Source organism: Vanessa cardui, chromosome 6 (genome assembly GCF_905220365.1).
Source record: "Vanessa cardui chromosome 6, ilVanCard2.1, whole genome shotgun sequence".
Lineage (NCBI taxonomy): Eukaryota > Metazoa > Arthropoda > Insecta > Lepidoptera > Nymphalidae > Vanessa > Vanessa cardui.
The window spans coordinates 7,798,500-7,821,525 of NC_061128.1; the positions used below are offsets into that span (position 1 = coordinate 7,798,500).

General features: G+C 30.4%; 3 protein-coding genes across 3 annotated transcripts; all 3 read right to left on the reverse strand.

The window, feature by feature from the left end:
• Positions 1 to 37: 37 nt before the first annotated feature.
• Positions 38 to 1,129, reverse strand: LOC124530545 (flexible cuticle protein 12-like). Its single transcript, XM_047104744.1, has 3 exons — positions 1,065 to 1,129; positions 494 to 603; positions 38 to 296 (listed from the first exon to the last, which is right to left on the reverse strand). Exons 1-3 carry the CDS (start codon positions 1,071 to 1,073, stop codon positions 101 to 103), a joined length of 315 nt encoding a protein of 104 aa, XP_046960700.1. The 5' UTR covers positions 1,074 to 1,129; the 3' UTR covers positions 38 to 100.
• Positions 1,130 to 6,325: 5,196 nt separating this feature from the next.
• On the reverse strand, positions 6,326 to 7,170 carry LOC124530518 (flexible cuticle protein 12-like). The gene is made up of 3 exons (XM_047104703.1): positions 7,124 to 7,170; positions 6,785 to 6,894; positions 6,326 to 6,587 (listed from the first exon to the last, which is right to left on the reverse strand). The coding sequence occupies exons 1-3, from the start codon at positions 7,130 to 7,132 to the stop codon at positions 6,392 to 6,394; spliced, it is 315 nt and encodes a 104-aa protein (XP_046960659.1). The 5' UTR covers positions 7,133 to 7,170; the 3' UTR covers positions 6,326 to 6,391.
• A 6,217-nt stretch (positions 7,171 to 13,387) lies between these two features.
• LOC124530517 lies at positions 13,388 to 16,197 on the reverse strand. The gene is made up of 3 exons (XM_047104702.1): positions 16,124 to 16,197; positions 15,962 to 16,047; positions 13,388 to 13,746 (listed from the first exon to the last, which is right to left on the reverse strand). The coding sequence occupies exons 1-3, from the start codon at positions 16,145 to 16,147 to the stop codon at positions 13,482 to 13,484; spliced, it is 375 nt and encodes a 124-aa protein (XP_046960658.1). The 5' UTR covers positions 16,148 to 16,197; the 3' UTR covers positions 13,388 to 13,481.
• Positions 16,198 to 23,026: the final 6,829 nt, after the last annotated feature.

The window sequence follows — 23,026 nt, forward strand, 5'->3', positions numbered from 1 at the left end:
GACTAAATAATTTTTTATAGGAAAAAAGGAGACGAAATTCTTATTCAATATTTTATTTCGGTATTTAACATAATATCAATAATCAGGATCAGTGCGGAAATTAGACAACGGAAGTGTATTTAGGTACGCCTTGTTTGTCGATGGTTGAGCGGTATCCGAGTTCATCAGCTTCGTATGTGACGACATATCTCACACCATCGGGAGCGTTCCATGCGTATGATCCCCTGACTGACACAGCGTCATTGTTCTTTTGCTCTCCGACTACTTCGTGTTGTGTGCCATCAGTTTGTTCTACACTGTAAAAAAATAATAACAGAAAATTTTAATTTAGTTAGTTAAAGCTTATACAGAATATTGAATAAAAACAATTAGTAAACTTATATCACAAATGAGCATGATGAAGGAACATTAAGGAAAGTTAAAACATAAAATTATTCTTTTAAATAATTAAAAAATAATAACGATACAAAAATACTACAAAGAAGCTACTAACGCAACTCTGTAGCTTCCAGTTCCGATGTTGTCGTTTTCGTAGCGAACGACCTGGGCGGTTTCATAAGGAGGAGCTGCGCAGGCAACAGCCACGAAACATAAGACGACAAACTAAAGAAGAAAAAAGAAAAAAATATTTAATTGATCATTTCCGACCTCCTATCTCTCCTAATCTGAATCTCGTTGGAGAATAGCATATTTCTTAGGATATAAAATTATCATTGGGGTTCAACCAAAAATAGGTGATCTCTCACTCTATACTCACACATATAATATAATAGGATGGCAATCTGTGATGATCTATAATGGATCAAATAACGAACTAGCGACTATACAAGCTTTGTATAGTCGTTAGTTCTGTATTTAGAGCGAAGAAACGCTGAAAGCTTAAACATTGCCAACTTCATACCAGAAAAACCTTATAATTGATCTGCCAGAGCACACGAGATTTGACTGTAGGACCTTGTAATCTATATCCTTATAGGACCGATAAAAGCAGGTAAAAAGCAAATATCTTAGTGTATTATGTCTTTTCTAAATGAAAACACGAATAAAAAAATTATTAAACTCACCAATTTCATTTTGTTGGAGATGCTTCACGTATTCACGACAAAGTAAAATATATTTTTTTCCGTCGCTATTTATATTGTCGAATTATGTATATATAACAAAAATACTTATTTATATATGTCATCAATTTTAGAACTAAAACTGGAGACAAAAATCCTTTAAATGTCAAAACCTTGCTTAATAATATCTGAATCAAAGAAAACTAGTTTGACCTGTATATTAATCTACATTAGTTAGAAGAAGATTCACTTAATAATTATACAATATTCAACTGATACAACGATTTTAAATATTCATTGATTTGTTATGTTAATATATTTTCGTGCCAAAATTTAATATTTTTTCTAATTTCTTTTTAAAGTAAGAAATTGTAAAATTGTTTTATTTTAATTTTTATTATGCGTAAGTCCAAAACATTACAAAATATTAACCATAGTGGCATAAAAGTCCAAAATTAACCCTCGTATCGAAGCGGTCACACAAAATATTTAATGAGAATCCAATGAAAACTTTTAGAAGCTTATTCCATAACTTACTACAGAAACATGAAAAAAATATCTAATAGAAAAGGTGGTATGTGGGTTACTTCCCTTTAATAAAATATTTTAAAAGGGGTTAACTTGATTAAGTTTAACTTTCATGTAACATTTTTGACATCTCCTTCATCGGTGAAAATGCTAACATTTCAAAGCATTACAATAATTACTTAGTAATTCTCGTTTATCAGCAGCAGCAAAAATGTAGTACGCTAAATACCTCAGAACCTCACATGGTGGTAGGGCTTTGTGCAAGTCCGTCTGGGTAGGTACCACCCACTCATCAGTTATTCTACCGCCACACAACAGTACACAGTATTGTTGTGTTCCGGTATGAAGGGTGAGTGAGCCAGTGTAACTACAGGCACAAGGGACATAACATCTTAGTTCCCAAGGTTGGTGGCGCATTGACGATGTAAGGAATAGTTAATATTTCTTACAGCGTCATTGTCTATGGGTGATGGTGACCACTTACCATCAGGTGGCCCATATGCTCGTCCGCCAATCTAAAACATAAAAAAAAGTCCAAACTGTGGAATTTGCTTCCGACGACGATGAACTTGTAAACTATGATTATAAGAGTTAGTTACTAATTACATTTTTAGGTTATATAGGTCATACTTAACATATTCCTTGATACGAGATCTTACATTTTTTTATTCTGATTTATGCGTGTAATTCAGAAATCTAAAATATTATAATTAGGGTTATATTTTATGTAAAGTAATCATCTTTATTTATGATTACACAAACAATATCAATACATAATTTGACACAATTAAAATGAACCAATAAAACAGACATGAATATCAATTAAAAGTGTATGGTACATTCATAATTACTCTACATATCCTCGGTTTAATATTAATGTTATAGGATTTTCGTTAAATCAAATACTGGTTCTATTTTATAAGTTTTTACGTCATCAGCAAATAAATATACTTTATATGTTTGGATGTTGGTAGTAATGTCATTAATAAAAGGGGTCTTTGCGGTATTCCCAATTGTGCGGGATAAGATGTTATTTCGAAACCGTTTACAAAGACTACTTAATATATATACCCCAGTAATATAGTAAATATTACCCCCCCCCCCCCCTTAAAAAGGAGCCATAAATATCATTTTGCTTCAGTTTTTCCTTGCGTATAGTGTATGTAGTAATCAATTATATCGAACGCGTTGCTGAAATTGAAACAGATCAATCACAAATTTAAGAAATTTAACAAAATTAATTTTAACTGATACACCAGTTCGAAATCTATGTTAATGGATATAAATAACTTGATATAAGTTGTGGGTAATTATGTAAAAAATTGAGCTTTCGAATAGCTTAGGAAAACATTAAACATTTATAGTACGACACAAATTAGATGTAGCATCGGAAAATGCAATGGAATGAACTTAAAACCGATTAGTGCCGATTTATACAACTAATAGAAATAGCTCTCTATCGCGCCATTCGTCGCTATAGATTCACGCGTCAGAGAAAGCAAGTGCATGTAAATCCACGTGTCAAATTGACGAATATATTAGGCTATATGATATTACAAGTTAATTACATTTGTGTTAAGATCATATTCACATGAGAAATAAATATTGATAATTTCGAATAGCGTATTCAATTCGGATGTGATCGGTTTTACGAATTTTGTCGATGCTGCATCTAAGTTGTGTCGTACTATACATTCATTTCGTTGCCTCTTTTTAAAACTGCTTTAATGACTGGTGAACAATTGAATATTAAAGACAGTGGCAGACAATGTTATCCTACAATGTTTCACAATTAAGGATAATTACATTGTTTGTATATTTAAAATTACATAAATTTAATGTTTTTAAGTTAAAACTGGTCCTGCCAATAAATTATAGCAATAATGTAAATATACCAAAAAACATAATAAAATACCCCGATCCAAACAAAACTTCCTTAGCTTTTATTAAATACCGATATAATACTTATTCAAAAAATATTGATTACAGCTCTGAACTACGCGATGGTACTAAGAGCCATGAACAAGGGGAACTAAGGAATGCTGATACTCAAGTCGAATTCATTCAATTCAGAAAGAGGTTCCTGCTGAGTTGACATTGACGGCGATTTAAAAACTGTCTCAAACATAGCCTAGGCTTCTAACCAACAATAGAACAAGGACCTAGTGGGCCAGTACATATTCTTGTAATTAAAGCTTCATTTAACCAATAAAAATCCTTGGTTGTCTAATTTTTGTAGACATTCACGTATACGTATTCATACCGAATTTGAACGATTTATATATACGTTGAAACAGTTTCCACTTTACTTAATCTAAACCGTTAGACTATTCGTTTATGGACAGCATATGGAGCATATGGACCACCTGATGGTAAGTGGTCACCATCACCCATAGACAATGACGCTGTAAGAAGTATTAACTATTCCTTACATCGTCAATGTGCCACCAACCTTGGGAACTAAGATGTTATGTCCCTTGCGCCTGTAGTTACACTGGCTCACTCACCCTTCAAACCGGAACACAACAATACTGAGTACTGTTATTTGGCGGTAGAATAACTGGTGAGGGGGTGGTACCTACCCAGGCGGGCTTGCACAGAGCCCTACCACCAAGGATTTACTTATTATTTAACTGTAGGTATTCTTCTTTCCATTGAAAACATTGTAATTATACCAACATGTTACTGTATTGGAATAGTTGTTTTGAATGTCTATTTACAAGGACACACATATTTCTTTATAATCCATGCACTAGTTTTTTAAAAATTGATTACAATAACGTATGAATAAGGGTTACATTTGTATTTTTTCAAGTGTGTGTTACGTTTATGTTTGTGTTTGTAATAATTAACATATGCAGGTGTAACTACGTGATTAGACTCAAATATCTGAATACTCACTCAACAAGACTAACGTTACTGGGCTTATACGTCTGTTGAGGTACAAGATCAATGTATAAAACTGGACCAGATAACTTTTAATAATCATAAAACAAAAAGACACAATATGATGTATCTTTTAAATAATATTTATTTGAAACTTTACAATTTCCCTGTAATATTCTTATTATCATATTTTTAGAGTTCACTAAATTATAGAAAATTGGTTATGGGAACATAGCACGTCATTTGAAAGAAAGTAATCTTAAAAACAGATAAGACTTTTTATACAAATAATTTTAAGGATGAAAGTTTTCTGTCAAATAATGCTAAGTAAAAAACAATCAAGAATCAAAATCATGAACAATGTGTTAAAGCTTTATCGAAATCATACATTGTCTAGTCTTTTTTCGACAACTACTTCTCGTAAATTGTTATTTCGCTTTTCAATATAAAGGCGAATCATATTAATTTTCAAAGTTTTATTTTCTCCACTTACTAATATTTTAAGTTTTCCTTTATAATCGTGATATTTTTTAATATATATATGTATATATGTATAGGAGGCCAAGCAAAAAAAAACTTGTAAGTTATCATAACCTAGATACACCATAGATTCACAATATCAATACGTCACCAGCCTCGGGAGCTACGATGTTACCTCGTACCATTAAATAATACTAAGTTTCATGTATAGTCCTGTGTGTAAGTATGCGTCAACCAGAAATATTTATGCCATACTCTCAGGTTTTCATGTACTACATGAACTTTGATAATTTAAGTCCGGCTGCTGAGAGCACGCCTGACGAATTGCCGCCGTCTATCAGTTAGTCATTGACTAATAATGCAGTATTAATAAACAGTTGACATAACTTTGTAGCAGATGGACCGGGTTTTTTTTATTAATTGAAATTGACGGACAAATACAGTTTTTAATTATAATATTTATTAACAGACCAAATAATAATTTTATCATGAATTCATCACTTCAAATATACAAGAGTCCTATCAATCACGGGCCCATCAGGAATACATTTTATATACATCTTTATGCAATGCATTTTACATGCACATGTAAAATAAAGAATATTGTATCGCATATTAATAATCGGCAAGAAACTAGTTTGTATTGGCTACACGGATATTATTAGTTTTTATAAAGGTCAGGTTATTCATTGGACGAAGATGTACGTTTGGTAGCTTGTAAGATGAAAATATAATAATATGTCTGATACTAATTCAAATAACAGCTGTTTATTTATTATCAAAAACTTGTAGATATATGAAAGTAAAGACTTATTAATCTTTTTTTCCTACTGGGATACACTATTTACAAATAACCTAGGCTTAAAGGACTCAATGGCATCGAGTCCGCCAATCTTTCCAATAAAAACTAGCGGTACCCTCTGTGTCTTTAGGAGCACTATGGCATCGCTTGCGCTTGCTTACATATGTAAAGGAAAAAGCTATTTTTTTAACGAACCTGACTATATAGTGAGTCAGTGTCTATTATTTTCTTTCTTAATTGAATGTTTCGAATATTCGTGTATAAGACACGTAAGTCAAATTACTCTTTTGTCCCATTTGCTGTAGAAACTTAACCCTTGGGCTAGTGGTGCAAATAAACAGTCATAGAAGTATAACACCTCGCCTTATTGCCTCCACAGATGACAGTGGGGCTGGTTCGTTTTTGAGGATCGGGATTTCGTTGAACGCGGTCATGATTCATACATTAACTATAAATTCATATTTGTATATTTTTAAGGAGTTCCTCTTAATAAATGTGTTAGTACCTATATTAATTCTATTAATTTGAAAACCAATGCTTCAATTCAAGAAAATTACGAAAAAAAAAAATTTTCTTATTCAATATTTTATTTCGGTATTTAACATAATATCAATAATCAGGATCAGTGCGGAAATTAGACAACGGAAGTGTATTTAGGTACGCCTTGTTTGTCGATGGTTGAGCGGTATCCGAGTTCATCAGCTTCGTACGTGACGACATATCTCACACCATCGGGAGCGTTCCATGCGTATGATCCCCTGACTGACACGGCGTCATTGTTCTTTTGCTCTCCGACTACTTCGTGTTGTGTGCCATCAGTTTGTTCGACACTGTAAAAGAATAATAACATAAAATTTTAATTTAGGTAGTTAAAGCTTACACAGAATATTGAATAAAAACAATCAGTAAACTTATATCACAAATGAGCATGATGAAGGAACATTAAGGAAAGTTAAAACATAAAATTATTCTTTTAAATAATTAAAAAATAATAACAATACAAAAATACTACAAAGAAGCTACTAACGCAACTCTGTAGCTTCCAGTTCCGATGTTGTCGTTTTCGTAGCGAACGACCTGGGCGGTTTCATAAGGAGGAGCTGCGCAGGCAACAGCCACGAAACATAAGACGACAAACTAAAGAAAAGAAAAAAAAATTTTTGATAGAAAAAAATGATGTCCTCCGATTATACAATATTAGATACTCCTGAATATATTACATAAAGGTGTAGGTACACTTTTTTCACTCATTCTCGAAATCAAATATAATGCCAATCCGAAATGATCGGAAATAGATATTATTATAGATATATTCAAATAAAATAAAGGACTTTCTTTAAATATACACTAATAAAAATTAACTTACCAATTTCATTGTGTTGGTGATGCTTCTTGTATTCACTACAAAATAAAATATTTTATTTCTGTCGCTATTTATATTGGCGAAAAATGTATATATAATTAAAAATCTTGTTTTATATATGCCATAAATTATAATTAAGAATAAAAAAAAACTTAAAATATCAAATCTACCAATATGTGAGTCAGAGAAAACTAGCATGACCTGTATATTGATCTACATTAATTATAGGAAGATTCACTTTATAATTATACAACATCAAAACGATAAGGTTATTTAAATTTGGAACTGTTATATCATCAAAGTTATTTATATATCATAAAAACTTTTATAAAATCGTATTAGGGATATTATATCCCAAATACGACTTATATAAATACAATTATGCAAATTTATATAAATTAAAAATTTATAGCCATAAAGGACAATGCAAGTTATGGCAAATTTATCGAATACCTCAAAAGTCAAGGTCAAACTCGAAAGTGCTCCAAATTTTTTTCATCGTTCCTTAGTAGTAATATCCTATGTAATATTAAGGAGGCGCATGGCTATTAACCCCTTAAAAAATTATAGAAGTGGATAGTTTAGATTATCACGGGCTTAGTTATAATTAACGTGCTTTCCAAGATGGATATTATCTATTACGGATTTTCCACTGACAAAAAAATGTCTTAAAATAGGCTGCCTTTGTAATATTGTTTCCAGTAAATACATTACCAATGTTGAAATCGCACAATATTTGTTCTTTTTTCCCTCTGCTTTTATCGCTCTTTTTTCATCAGTAAAACCATATTAAATTCCATGAAACGGTTTAGAAGAATTGAGCAAAATATTTATAAAACAACTACTACTAATATCTTAAATCTGAAGCCCTGATAAGTATAGTAATACATAAAATTCTGTCCGTCCAGGAAAGGCCCTGTATAACATATTGTCTTGCTATTAGTTCCCATATGCTTGCAAATAAAGAGTTCTTATGTTATCGATTGAATTGAGTATTTTGTGTACCTGTTAATAGGTCACGTGTGATTAACAACAAATGTCATTTTATTATTACAATATGACATTTCCTGAGTTTTACACGTGTCAAAAGTGGCATTATATTTTCAGAGATCTCCGGTATGTTTAGAGCTGCAATAAAAATTACGTAAGGATTTATATTCTATTATTTAAATATAACTTATATAATAACGTCCATACTCAAAAATATTTATACTAATAACCGAGGTTATTAGTATAAATATTTTACAATTTTATCTAGTGTAAGTCCGAATTAAAACTGAAGTTCACTAGTCATAAGGTTCTTTATATTTTTTATAGATAGCAATGGGGAAATCGTCAAAGTTAAACACTGGAGAAATGGTCTTGGCGGCAATTAAAAAAATGATGAAGAATACAGGTTGGACGACCCGAACAATTGTAAAATTCATTAAATTGGAGTACAACATTAATGATAGTAAAATAAGTCGGAGAATCTCAAGGTACGACCAATTAAATTAATTTAAAAAATCTAACGACGTTTATTTGAATAAAACATTAATTATAATCGACATTTGATTGATATGGAAACGATAAAGTTTATTACCTCTATATTATATTAATATTGTAAATATGAATGTAACTCTGTAACTCTTGCACGACCAAAGAGCTAAACCTGAAATTTATGAAGCAAATTTGAACTCCATTAAAGGACAGACTTCTTTTTTGCCTAATACATGAGAATAAACTTATAATACTACAAAAACTTGTATAAATAGTATAAAATATAACTTAAACAGCTTCGTCTTGTAGATGCTTATAAGCTATAGTAGATCTCCAGGTTCAAACTGCGGCTAATCTTAAAAAACTAAAATATATCTCATCAGCCTGGATTTTGAAGGTGTTAAAGTTTTGCAGGTTATGATAAATAAATATTATTTCAATAACTTTCCAGGGCATTAAAACGTGGAGTGAAATTAGGTTTACTTCAAATGGAAAGTGGAAGATACCGTTTGAACCATATGTCCCGCTTGGTGCGTCCTGTTTGCGACCGAGAAATACGATTTCGTAGTCGACAGAAATGTGGACGGACTAAGCGATCGTAACGCTAATAACTATATCATATAACTTCATTCAAAATGACAAATTTTGTATAAAATTTTGTTTTGAATAAAATTTTACAATTTAAACGCTTATATCTTACTAGCAACCCGCCCCGGCTTCGCACGGGTGCAATAGTGATACTAAATAAACTACAGAATTTGTTAATTTACGACATCACATTGCAAACTTATTAAATTATCAGTGTTTCTTTACTATATTGTTCATGTATTATATATAAAAATCTTCCTCTCGAAATATTCTATCCATTAAAAAAAACCGCATCAAAATCCGTTGCGTAGTTTTAAAGATTTAAGCGTACAAAGGGACATAGGGACAGAAAAAGCGACTTTGTTTTATACTATGTAAAGATTTCGGGGGAGGTCTACGTTCAACAGTGGAATAATACAGGTTGATGTTGATGACGATGATATCTTATTTAGCACTAACTATGGTAAATGAATATTATTTGGTAAATGTGAAAGTAACTATTCTTACCGGCTGATTTCAATAATACATCTAAAAAACCTTTATGATTGACGATGCAAAAATTTGTTCTTGAAAGCCTATATAAATGTGCATGAATACAATTACATTCTTAGAAAAAAAATCTAATTCGAATTTACATTTCTAAATTTGAACTAGAATCAATATGGTATTATACTCGTACATATCCTCAAATTAGCATTAATATTAATGAATATAAACATACAGGGAAGTTATTCAAAAGTTTTTGACGGAACAAAAAAATACATTTGTCTGATGTATTCTTGCTAATCTTTATTTATATAATAAAAAAACTATAAAAAATGAAATAAGTACAATTATTACACACTTAAAGCACAACTCACTGAGGCGAGTAACAAAGACAGTATCTTTTTTTATGCGGTGGTTCCGTATGTTGTCAATTACATAGTCGATAAGTTTATTTAAAATTTACTATATTTCGTTAATTATACGATTTCACTACGATAGTTCAGCAGGTAAAGCTACTCGAAAGCTAGGAGTTTGGGTTTTCGGTGAAAAAATAGTAGGCATTAGAACAAGCTTAAGTTCAAAATTAAGCGATGGCACTTCATGATATCACCATCACAGGTCTCGTCAGTAACATTTGCACATAATTCCAGACAGCAAGCAGCTTTTAATTTGGGCTCATTGCCAAGTTACTATAATTATATTATAAAGAAAACTATTGACACAATTGCTAAATGTATAACTACATAATAATTTGAATAGGACTTGGCTTCTATGAGATCTCAAAACTTTTTACGACGGAAAGACTGCATCGAGAGACTTGGCATTTTTTTACATTTAATGTTTTTGGTGGGATAGTATTATTGGTAGTATTAGTAACAGCCCGTAAATTTCCCACTGCTGGGCTAAGGGCGCCTCTCCTATTAAGGAGAGGGTTTTGGAACATATCGCTATTCCATTGCGGTTTGGTGGAATACACATGTATCAGAATTTCGATGAAATTAGAAACATGCAGGTTTCCTCACGATGTTTTCTTCACCGCAGAAAACGAGATGAATTATAGACACAAATTAAGCACATATATAGTGGTGTTTCCCTGGGTTTGAAACCGAAATCATCGATTAGGATGCACGCGTTCTAACCAATGGGCCATCTCAGCTCTATCCTCCATGATATCGCACTAGTATATGACCGTTATATACCATTCTTATTGACTACGCTAGGAATACTGCTCAGCATTTTGTGCTGTTTTCTTTGAACAATAAAATAATCTCCAAAAGAAGCTGCAGCAGCTGCATATATATGTTACAACATTATATCAAGAAAGTTTATAGCAAAATAAATAAATATCGTACAAAATAAACGCTATTATATCCACTATAAATTAAGCATTCGCGAATTTTACACCCAACAAGCTGTATGTCTTTTATATAACCGCAAATGAACAAAATAAGTGTTTGAAGTGGACGTGATAAATTTCACGAAGAACCGATTAAATGATTTAAAAAATAAAACATCATACTTATGACTGTACAAAACATTTTATTAATTCCGATGACCTTAACATTGAAAATCTCCAATCCATTACCCACCACTGTATCAAAGGTTGGTAATTGTTTTGTTTAACAAACATTAACTTACATTAACAAAATGTATTATATTTTATATAGAAAAAAACTATTGATAAAAAACTTGCCAGCACTAAATATTGGCCATTTAGTTGATTTCGTGTGGAGGAGCGACGTTTAGTGAATATGTAAAAAAAAAATATTTTTATCACATTTAAAGTTAAGGTTTCCTTGAACTTCCACGTCGCCCTCGAGGAATCTCTGTGAAATTAAAACGAAGTCCGGCTGAATTTCGCACTCGGATAATCTACATTCGGCCTATTTCTAATAAAAATGTCATGGCTTAACAAAAATTTTTTTAAAGAATCCCTTCGTTTGTTGCCAATGATGCCAATGATTCAACAGGTCAATCATGAAAAATTGCCTTACTTTAGAAACAAAAAAATAATCATGAATCATTACGGTATATAAATATTACCAAATGTTACCAATCTTAAACATAAAATAGTCAATACATAGACGCGGTACTCGTTTATATAATAAAATTACCTTGTCGATTACATAATTTAAAGTTCGTGTAAAAAAAATCATGTGGGAACTTAGTATTTACCTATTGATTTCTAGGCAGGCATTATAAAAAAGAAATACTTTACTATTTAAAAGTGCTTTATGAGCCTACTTGCCTGTCTGCCTCGAGAAGATATTAATTATAATTTATAGAGGAAACAAGACAGGTATAGAATGAGGCACAGTCGGGCAAGAAAAGGTTCGTCACCTTAAGATCTATTTTCGTGTGCTCAGTATGAGTGATTGAGATTGACATATTGCGTCGCAATGATTTGATAATTAGATTCAAAAGGTACTAAAAGCTTAAGACTTGATAAAGAATGAATTTGAAAACTGACCAAGGCTTTCTTACTCTGAATGTAAATATTACGTTAATATTAAACTAAAGACTGTATGCTTTTTTTCGTCAAAAGTATTCTTTATTTTTTTAAACATTACTTATCGCTTGTCGTGGAACTCTAAATAAAGTATCTGTAATCGTTTCCGAGAGCAATTTGGATTCAAGAAATCACGACTATTCAATTTAAATTATCGTTATATTCATATATTTAGATTCCACTGAACTGCTACAACGTTTACTAGGTATCTTTGAGTATTTTTGTTTAATATTTATTATATACACTGATATATTGATTAAGTACTAAATCTTACTTGCGTAAAATAACTTTCACGCATTATGACGTCCAAAATGGTAAGTAAATTTATACACTTACCTTTAATTTTGTAACCGTATACAAGGAGGTTTTTAATTCTTGTTATGTTTCAGATATACTTTATAGGTTTGACATTGCTTGCAAATAGCATTTTCTGTTTTCCTAATCGAATGCCGAATGGAGAATCTTCGTGCAATTGGCCCTATGTAACGAGATGTTTGACAAATTTTAAACCAATTTTTGATTTCAAACCGTAAGTATTTTAAAATTATTTAAGTTTTAAGCAAATACACATAAAGTATTTCCAGTTATTTTCCAGTTTTACGTCTAAGCTTAAATAAGGTTGACAACAATAAACAAATGAATCGCATGTCCTTTTCTTTTCCTGGAATTACGCATAATGAACGCTCAGGTTTTGGGAATAACGGAAAGCAGGATTCTTTTATCAACGTAAGCGCTGACCAATCATCGAAAGATATATCTGAAGATAAAGTCGATAAAATAACAACTACAAATCCTAACGACAAAAACATAATTGTAAATGATTTTAATGTATTTATTACTGAAAGTAGCATTGAAAGTAGCACTGAAACTAGCAGCACTGATAGTAGCACTGATAGAAGCACTGATAGTAGCACTAATAGTGAGATAGATACAGAATATACAACTTACTACGAAAATGAAAATACAATAACTACTACTGAAGAGCCAGATGTGAGTATATTATTCTTAATACAAGAACTAACCACTCCCCGGGTAACTCCTGGAATAACGGTGCTGTATCTAATTAGGCAATCTTGAAATATTAGTGCTTAAACTTTAAATGCATTCAAATATGGCAGCAGACAATAAATCCGAGTAGATTTAATAAAAACATAATTTAAAAAGTATTTCTTTAATAATATATTTATCTTAATATTATTACAGGTTACTACTGAAGAATTATCGTTTAGGTTATCGGATATTCCACCAGCGGTGATAGCATCATTTCTGGGATGATTTTTTTCTTAATTTAAATAAATTTTATGTTTGAGCTGGTGGAGTTGAACATTTTTCATGGCAAATTTCAGTATCAAGAAATACTTCAAAAAATGTCACCACGTCTCGTAGATCATACATAGCGTGAGTATTTAAGATATTGCCTTTATCGTCATAGTCCTTATACAACAAACTGGTTACTTTGTGTGTTCTTAGAGTATTGTCAACATTCAAGATCAATACAGACCTTCGCTTGGAGTTTATCTTTTTATATTTTGTTCCATTTATTATTGGTTTAAATGTGCTATTTCTGTAACAACAAAATAAATTTATTAAGATGACGCTATATTATAAGCATAAAGTACTGATATATTCTTACATCATTTTATTTAGGTTTTTCATAAAATACTAATTTATTTTTTTGTAATAGTTTAAGTAGTAGCATAAATAAAACATGTTTTAATAAAATATATTTAAACATCCGAGATTTATTTTAATTATTAAAAAGGGAGCGTTATTTTAAAAATATTTTTTGAAAAATAAAGATATCACTTTTTCAAGAGTCACTTTGTGCATCGTTACGATAAAATTAATGCAAAATGTATCCACAATAAATGATAAATAAATAACAAACTGAGTTTCTTTATTTTTATTAATTTAACCCGAGCAACGCGGCGGTCTTTTCATCTAGCAGGAAATAATTGGTTGCGTCTAATGATTTGCAGTTTTTTAATTTTATTTTTTATATAAAAAAATTGAAATACACTTCTGACAATAGTAGTGACTATTCAAGCAAATATTGCCACATACCAACACACTTTTATTGATTTAAGTAATTAATTGTCCCATAACGCTTTCTTGGTCGTAAAATAAACCAGTCCAGTCAAGGTCAAATTATCATTTTAGTAGTTTCAATTATCTAGTTTTAAATAAAAAAACATCTATATTTGTGTTTCTACTGTATAAAATTACGTTTATTCTGGGTATAGTAATTCTTGATTGGTTGCAGGATATATAAATAACAATTTAAATAATCGTTTAACTTAAACGCTGTCCAAAATAGGCTTGAGCCGATGGACAAAAACAAACGAGAGTAATTTGATATGTCTCGTATTTTCATTGGATGTATCACTGTATACAACAATCACTAAATATCCTAGAGTCGAGATGGCCCAGTAGTTAGAACGCGTGCATCTTAACCGATGATTGCGGGTTCAAACCCAGGCAAGCACCGCTGTTTCATGTGCTTAATTTGCTGTTTCATGTGCTTTATAATTCATCTCGTGCTCAGCGGTGAAGGAAAATATCGTAAGGAAACCTGCATGTGACAAATTTCATAGGAATTCTGCCACATGTGTATTCCACCAACCCGGATTGGAACAGCGTGGTGAAATATGTTCCAAAACCTTCTCCCCAAAGGGAGAGGAGGCCTTTAGCCCAGCAGTGGGAATTTACAGGCTGTTTTTGTTGTTGTAAATATCCTAGTGGTATTCAGTATCTTTAAAAAAAATTAATCCCTACCTCCATTTGCATTACAATACATTTAGAATAAGTTTTCATGGATTATAATGTTTAATGTACCTAATGTCGATACCTTAAATAAGTAAAGTAAGAAAACCTTTTACACTTTCATATAAAATAAATAAATAACAAGGCGTACAGTACCCTTTCGAGGCATTTAGATATGCATGTGCTCTTAAAACATTGAATTTATATATCCTTATATATACTGTATGAAAAAATTCAATAATATACCGACTAATATATTTAAAACAACCCACGTGATACTGTAACATTAAAGAGTTGTAAATAGCCTGCCATATTGAAATAAAATGTTTTTCTTCACAGATTTAGTCTTCATTCATTCATCCACAAGATTTCATTTTTAAAATATTATGTTGTAATGTTAAAATTCATTTATTTCTTAAATAATTAAGTTTAAATAATTAATTATATCATTTTAATTTACTAAATTGTAACATATCTATTATTTATTTTATTTTAAGGTTAAATAATAAAAAAAAATTTAGGTATAAAATAACGATGCGGCACAATTTTTCTTATAAAAATATTATTGTCTTAGTTGTGATTATAATATTAAAAGATAATCTTATGTTTGGATGAAATCTTCTCAATACAAAATCGAAATCCAAATAGATTATATTCAAGTGGGCTTTTACAAGCACTTTTGAATATTCATTTAACAAATTATTGAAGCTACCACCGGCTCGGAAAGTAGATTCTACCGAGAAGAACTGGCAAGTAACTCAGTAGTTACTCTTTTTCAACATTTAAAAAATACAATCATATTAGTTAAATACAATAATATATTTATGTCTTGTATCCTGCCTGGAAGTCAACAGGTATTAATTCCACGTTTTTTTATAATCTACAATACATACATTTTACTAAGTAAGAACTTCATGGGAAGATTTAAAAACTGTTAAATTTTATCTATTTTCAGTTTTTTAATTTACTGTATTTTCGTATATCTGTAACTATATATTAACTAACTTAAAACCTACCTTATCAACAGTGTATTACTGTTATGTAAGTTTTCATCAGCGAATACATAATTATTCGTAAAATGCGCAATAAAAACACTTAATATCTGAAATTTATAAAAATTACTATATTTTCTAAATATATATTTTTTATATTCTGTTACTTTTTATTTTTTTACTTACGATCATTATTTGTGATAAAAACATCGTGTAATTCAATCTATTGAAATTAATTTAGAAGAAGTGAAATAAAATTCTTTCCATCAATAATTGGAAGCAATGGTGGGTAAAATTAATTATTGTTATAGCTTCTTTTAGTTACATCCTGCATTTAAATAATACTACACGCTGTCAATATTAATACAATGAAGCATGAATTAAAAAAAATGTTTTTTGATACGTATTTTGTGTTAAAATACAAGATTGCGATTATTGTTTGTTTCGGTTTTGTTGTTGTTTTGTTATTCTTCCTTCTTTATAGGATGTTTATTTTTAATAAATGTTACTTCAAACTTAAACCTTAACTGCGTTTTCGTGGATTATCTTCGAAATACAGTACACAAAATTAATACGAATTATCTATAAGAGATTAATTTAAAAAGTATTTACTTACGAGAGAAAACACTAAAGCAATTTTGTGTTCATGTGTATTAGTTCCTTCCTACGAGCATATATCAAAATATGTTAAAATTATATTTTTCTTGCAGTACATACACAAGTTATTTATTATATTCGGTTATATATAACGATAACTTCAACAATGTGTATATAAATATATTGTGTACAATTAATTATATATTAACTCCTATTTACAAATAACGCACCTACATAAAACAAAACCGTTACATTTAAGATTAAGATTTACAATTAAGATTTTAAAATTATTCTTAGCCTTATATAAATTAAACCAATATGCTCCCAATCAAATAATTGCTAGTAAAATTTTACAGGCAGGAATAAATTAAAATAATTATGTAAATAAATATTTATTTCTATTTGTTTTAAAATAACGAACTTTACAAATTAACTGCGATAACAAATTTTAAAATTAACTAATTTCCATTTTTTTATTTGCGTTGATATAGTGGCTGGCTGATTCTAAGTAATATTGTTAAATTATGTATTTATTATGCTGATACTAAATAAGTCATATAAACGGACTACGTATATTACAGAAAAAATTCAGTTATTTTCTTTTCAACATACCTAACTTTTGACCGATTTCGACTACGTTTGCAATTGTCGACGGAGACTATTTGGCTAGCCCGAGAGATATTATAGTGATGTATGCACAAACACAGATTATAGTTTATTCGTTCATTCTATTCGCTCAATTCAATGAGAAGGCCATCCGGCGCAGCCTAAGTTAACGCCTAACGGATAGTAAGTAGAACGCAGTGGCATTATGGGTTGACACAGGAGTGTAAGAACAACAGGATATAATTTTCAGGCTATTCAGAATTACTTCCGACAGAAAAACAGACTTCGGGACCTGAATAAGCTAGTGACTGATTCAACAAGGTATAACAGTATATATACTAATTAATGAAACTGATGAAATTGACCCGATTTAATTGAATATTATAATATCATAATTGTGTTAAAATTCTGATTTTTAGGCTATTCAGAATTATTTCCGACAGAAAAACAGACTTCGGGACCTGAGTAAGCTAGTGACTGAATCAACGCGGTACAACACTATATAAACTAATTAATGAAAACGATGAAATTGACCCGATTTAATTGAATATTACAATATCATAATTGTGTTAAAATTCTGATAGATTACGTTGTAGATTACGATGCATAATATTCTAAGATATTACTTAAAAAAATAATTAATTCTTAAATAATAATAATCAAATTAAATATATGCATACATTTAAACCAGAATCCTAAACGTTGTATTTGTTTTGCATGATTCGAATCAGCGTGAAATGCTAAAACCGGCTAAATGCGTTTTGAAACACGCGTTAAATAGGGTTACGCAGCTTGCAGTCATAAACTACTAACAATATAATTTTATTAAAACCCACGAACGCCTTTTCTTACAAATAAAATTATTGAAACTAAATATTTCATAGTAATTTATTTACTTAACAAACATTAACAGAAAGTCCCTAAATATATACAAATATGTATTAAGATTAGTTTAGAAACTAATTTAACTAATACTTATTTATATTTCAGTTCTAAAATCTACCATTATCATACGTTACCATTTAAGGTTTTAATAGTAAAAAATAGAACCAAATATCTAACTATAATTGTGTAGGTACATACAAGCATATACACGTATATTTATTACGAAATATTTATTGCAAGTTTTGGAGATTGGTTGAGTACTCACATTTGCATTTATAATATTTGACATGTCTATATCTAAGCCTTATAGTTTAAATAGAGCCAACTCACTTAACCTTTCAGTATTGTAAGCCTCGCAACCACATCTATTACATTAATATGGCGAGAAACTGACCTATCAGTAAAAGCCGTCCCAAGTACAATACTAGTGTCAAACGGATACGCGGCCGGTCGTAAAGTCCACCAACACCTTTTTCTTGTAGCGTTATATAAAACACACTCCCATTTACATGGGAAATGATAAGCCAATTTTGATAACATCTTATTTATCGCTTACTACATCATTCGTAAAATTTGTTATCGAAATACAATTGCTGTATTTATTTTAAAGAATATTGTAAATTTACGCTGGTTTATTTTTATAAGACACGAGACATTCACATTACACTTTAGTCAGCAATAATTTAAAGCACCGATACTACCGCCTCTTTCCCATAAATATATAACAACAAACAAATTTTTTTTTGTATTTTTAGTTGTTTCTATTGAAACTGTTTTTTTTTTTTTTTTTAATTCTTACTTTTTTGAATAGTCGATCATCAGAATACGATGACATGGACAGAGGGTCGAGGACTAAAAATTATATAAGAGTGTTATAGTAAATTCAATCGAACCAAAATGGATTAGATAATAATTCATATGTATTTAAAATCGTGATACCTTAAAACAAAAACATTACCTTCATGAAAATATTTAAATATTTTAATTTATTGTTTTCGATCAATTTATTCAGACATAATGCTTAAAACAATATATGTAATAAGAAAATATAACCATCATAATAAATATTTTAAAAAATTACTAGTACTGAAAATATTCAACTGTTTTCACGGAACCTTCTATCCGAATGTTTGCAGTTGCATAAAAGCGCTCTGAATACAACCTTATTTCTTGCCATCGTCAACAAAATATTATGCTTTGAAAGTTTTCGATTTTTTCGCATGATAACACTTGGAACATTACCCGTGGTAAAACATTACAGTGATGCAAATTCCTTTTAAGTATGACTCCAAATTCCTTGTTAAAAGTTTTATTTTTATCAAGTATTCACGCACCTTAATAAATATAAATAATAATTGCAAGCAAATACAGTTACGAAGTTGGCTTGTTTGTATAGCGTGATTTGTTTTAAAATAAAAAAGTAACTTAAAAAAGTTTCTACTGGAATACAATAAAATAACGTTATGTTTTTTTAGAGTGATTGTTGTTCGATATCGCCTCGGCTTATTTGAGTGTATAAATGTATTCACGAGTGTCTGAGCGAATACAGCACTCTCTATAATGTCACTCAAATCTAAAACATCGAAAAGGGTTCAGGTGTAGGAATTTGCGTGCTTTGCTAGTCACGGAGTTTAAGCGAAGCTAATTTTCAAACCGATTTTCTTATTAATTCCTGAAAATTTCTCGACAAAAAACTTAAATTTTCAAATATATCAAAAATTAGTGGCGGAAAATACGGCAAAATAAATTTTACGTAAATTAATTTAAAAAAGAACCAACGATTTCAATTTAATTTATTTGTCACGCAGTATTGATTCTTATAAATACAAGTATCATATTTCATTTCTTATTACCTGTGAATGGTAAATGTCTTATGCATTTTGCAGTTCCAATCGGTAGTTTTATAAATATTACAGGTTATTTTAATAAACTCATAAAAAATAAGTTAGGGCGTGCATTGACATATTATGTGCAGTGAGATTTATTTTCTTTATGTATAATATTGCTCTATACTGATTTGATTGAAATATTTATTTTTATAACATAAATTTTGACCTTGGAATAAATAAGACCAATTTCAATGTCATGTTTTTTATTGTCTTACATTTTTTTTAATTAGTTAAAAAATGGTTTATTTTTTCATAAGAAGGTACCGTGTTTTTTTTTCTCTGGAAATACACATTGCGCGTTTCCCCACATAATGTTGTATGCTGTGGATGGGTATGTGGGGCTCGCCGACGCTGAAGGCACCGGAATACGCAATAAAAAACTAGCGATATCACTCCGTTTTTTACTTTATTGTTACAGGGTGGTATCACGGGATCGCTTGCGCATTCTACTGTGAAATAAGTACCGTGATATTATTTTATTTATATAAAAATAAAACCAAAAGGGCACCAGAGACTTACGAAATCTAAAAGATTCAATACAGCAGAAATATAATTTAAATTTAAAACCAACTACAATCCATCTCAGCCTTAAGAATAATTAAATTAATCTTATGGCTGAGATGGATGGACTCCTTTACCTTAAAGTAAATAAATGATAAATTAAATAATATCACTTTTATCCCAAGTCTAATTATATTTGTACCATGTTTCCCACGAAAACTAAGACTCGAATTAAAAAGTATTCAATTTATATTGATTTAGGTACAGCGACGACTAATTTTATGAAAATAAATTATCGCTTTAGTAACATAGAATAAGTAAAACTTTAAGAACTGGTCTTCACTGCAAAAAAAAACTGTATCAATTTATTTTTACATTTCTGTAACTCTCGCAATCATATGAATACACAAGTCCTAGCGATATAAAATTCTTGCTGAAAAACAATGTGAATTCATACTCATAATTTTCTTAACTTATTGTGACACTTAGAATATAATTTTACTTTTGTTATATTTTATTATTATAATCATTGTTGAAGAACCAAATTAAAGAAATAAAATAAAATAAAAATACAAAGAATCAATGGGTTGCAGATTTAGTTCGCGCACATTTATTGTTAAGTGAAAAATATAATGTGGCCAACCGATTAAAAAAAATTTCATCAATTACGTGCTCACTGCTCATGCACTGCTATTAATTACATTCTTTTACCTTTGAATAACGGTCCAATAAAAGAAAAGCATTGAAAAAGAAAAGCATGTGGAATGATTTAGCAGTGCGACCAATGATGTTTTAGAAACAGATATGTCATTAACGCGCAAAAAGTGAAGACTAGAAAACGTCCTAATTGGGACATTTGCCTTTAGTCGTTTTCATCATAATTATGCCAGTAATACGTTATAATACATCATAATTATGTAGTAATACGTTTTGCGTAATTAAAACATCTAGTTATCCCTTTTATTTATTGTTTTTATCAAGCTATCCTTTTTACTTGTAACTAAAAGTAAAATAAACGGTCCCCGGCACGGCACACTTTTTTGTTCTGTTGTTTAGTATGGATAGAGTCGGATTTCAAGGTCTGGAGGCTCCCGGGCCACAAAGCACTGGGGGCCCTAGACAAACAGAAGCGTGAATACCCTAATAATCATATTATTATGAATTAATTAGATTTTTTTTATTTTAATCAGTCAACTATGATTTATTTACTTTTATCGGTAACTTTTAAAATATTAAGTAGTAACATTACTATATCTCGGTATTTGTTAACTCGCTGAAAACTGACGTGGCCCCCTCATGTGGAGGTCCCAAGGGCAGTTGCCCCGGTTGCCCTCCCCTAAATACGGCCCTGAGTATGGGTATAACATATCTGTTTATTAGAATATCATTGAGTGCGACCTTAGCCTTAATGCTTTTTATGGAGCATATATTGACATTATCAATATTAAGCACTTTCAACTTAAAAGCACTGGTTAGGTTTTTATAAAAAAAGCATTTTACCCATATTTTTATAAACACATGTTACGAAAGATTAAGTCTTTGAGCTAACCAATTCTTTGATTTTATAAAACATCGATCATCGTAAAACTTTATAAGAAGTTATCGTCGACTTATTACTTTGTGAAAAGAAAAATTTGCAACCAAACCAAACCCAACACCTGTGCAAAAGCCGAGGGCAAAGCCGCTGCTGAATAAAAATTCAAAATTACGAGTGAAAAATCCCACAATGGTGGTGATTGTATACTGGGAACATGTTCGACCACCATTGAAGAAGTAAACCAAAGCTCTGATAAACGTGATTCAAACATCCAAATATAAAAACTTTCTCATTTGTAATTTTGTACGGAAGATAAAGAAGGTACATATTAAGCCCATTGGATACTTTCCAATATATTCCATTATAGTGGAAAGTAAATATTTACATAAAATTTACATTTACTGTCAATTTTGTACGAATTTGTAAACTTCGTTGTCCTATATTATGGAAGTTGTTTGATTAATCACCATCTAATATAATGTGTTGTTTTGTAAATACTTTGGTACAACATATCTCATCCTCTTTACATATAACATTGCCATTTAAAATACAAATATTATTTTTTAAAATATCGGCAAGGAATCTAATAGTATGAGGATATTGATATATCCTTAAGGTCGCGATATATGAAATTAGTCAAAAGACATGCATATGGGCAAAGACTTCTAAAAGGATCTTAGCTTACTAGCTGCGCTAGATCTTTCCACTCTCGTCAATAGCAATAAAAACAATCCCAAATATACTGCTATAAATTCTACGATACAGTTACTGTGTAGTAACATCATGTAAATTCCCAAGGACTGGGTTTAAGCCTACTCTCTTTTTTGAGAAGTAGGTTTAGAACCACGTGTTTCAGTGAGCATTGCATTTCCATCCAAAGCATGCATGCTTCACCACGGAGTACGAAAGGAATTGTTCACAAATTAAGGACGTAAGAGTTCGGTGATTAAAATCCGTAATGTTTGGTTAAGATCACGTGTTCGAACTACTGGACAATCTCAGCTATGAATATAACCTGTAGTGCCTAAAATGCAATTTCTTGATCCGCTTCGAAGCTGGGTTACTGTGTATTGT

Excerpts from the sequence above, each read along its gene's own strand:
- LOC124530545 (XM_047104744.1), bottom strand. Across the intron at positions 297-493 it reads ACTGGAAGCTACAGAGTTGC|TGTAGAACAAACTGATGGCA; the intron begins GTTAGTAGCTTC and ends ATTTTTTTACAG.
- LOC124530518 (XM_047104703.1), bottom strand. Across the intron at positions 6,588-6,784 it reads ACTGGAAGCTACAGAGTTGC|TGTCGAACAAACTGATGGCA; the intron begins GTTAGTAGCTTC and ends ATTCTTTTACAG.
- LOC124530517 (XM_047104702.1), bottom strand. The coding sequence starts at position 16,147 with ATGTTTTTATCACAAATAATGATC. Across the intron at positions 16,048-16,123 it reads TTTTATCACAAATAATGATC|ATATTAAGTGTTTTTATTGC; the intron begins GTAAGTAAAAAA and ends TATAAATTTCAG. Across the intron at positions 13,747-15,961 it reads AGTAATACACTGTTGATAAG|AAATAGCACATTTAAACCAA; the intron begins GTAGGTTTTAAG and ends TTGTTGTTACAG.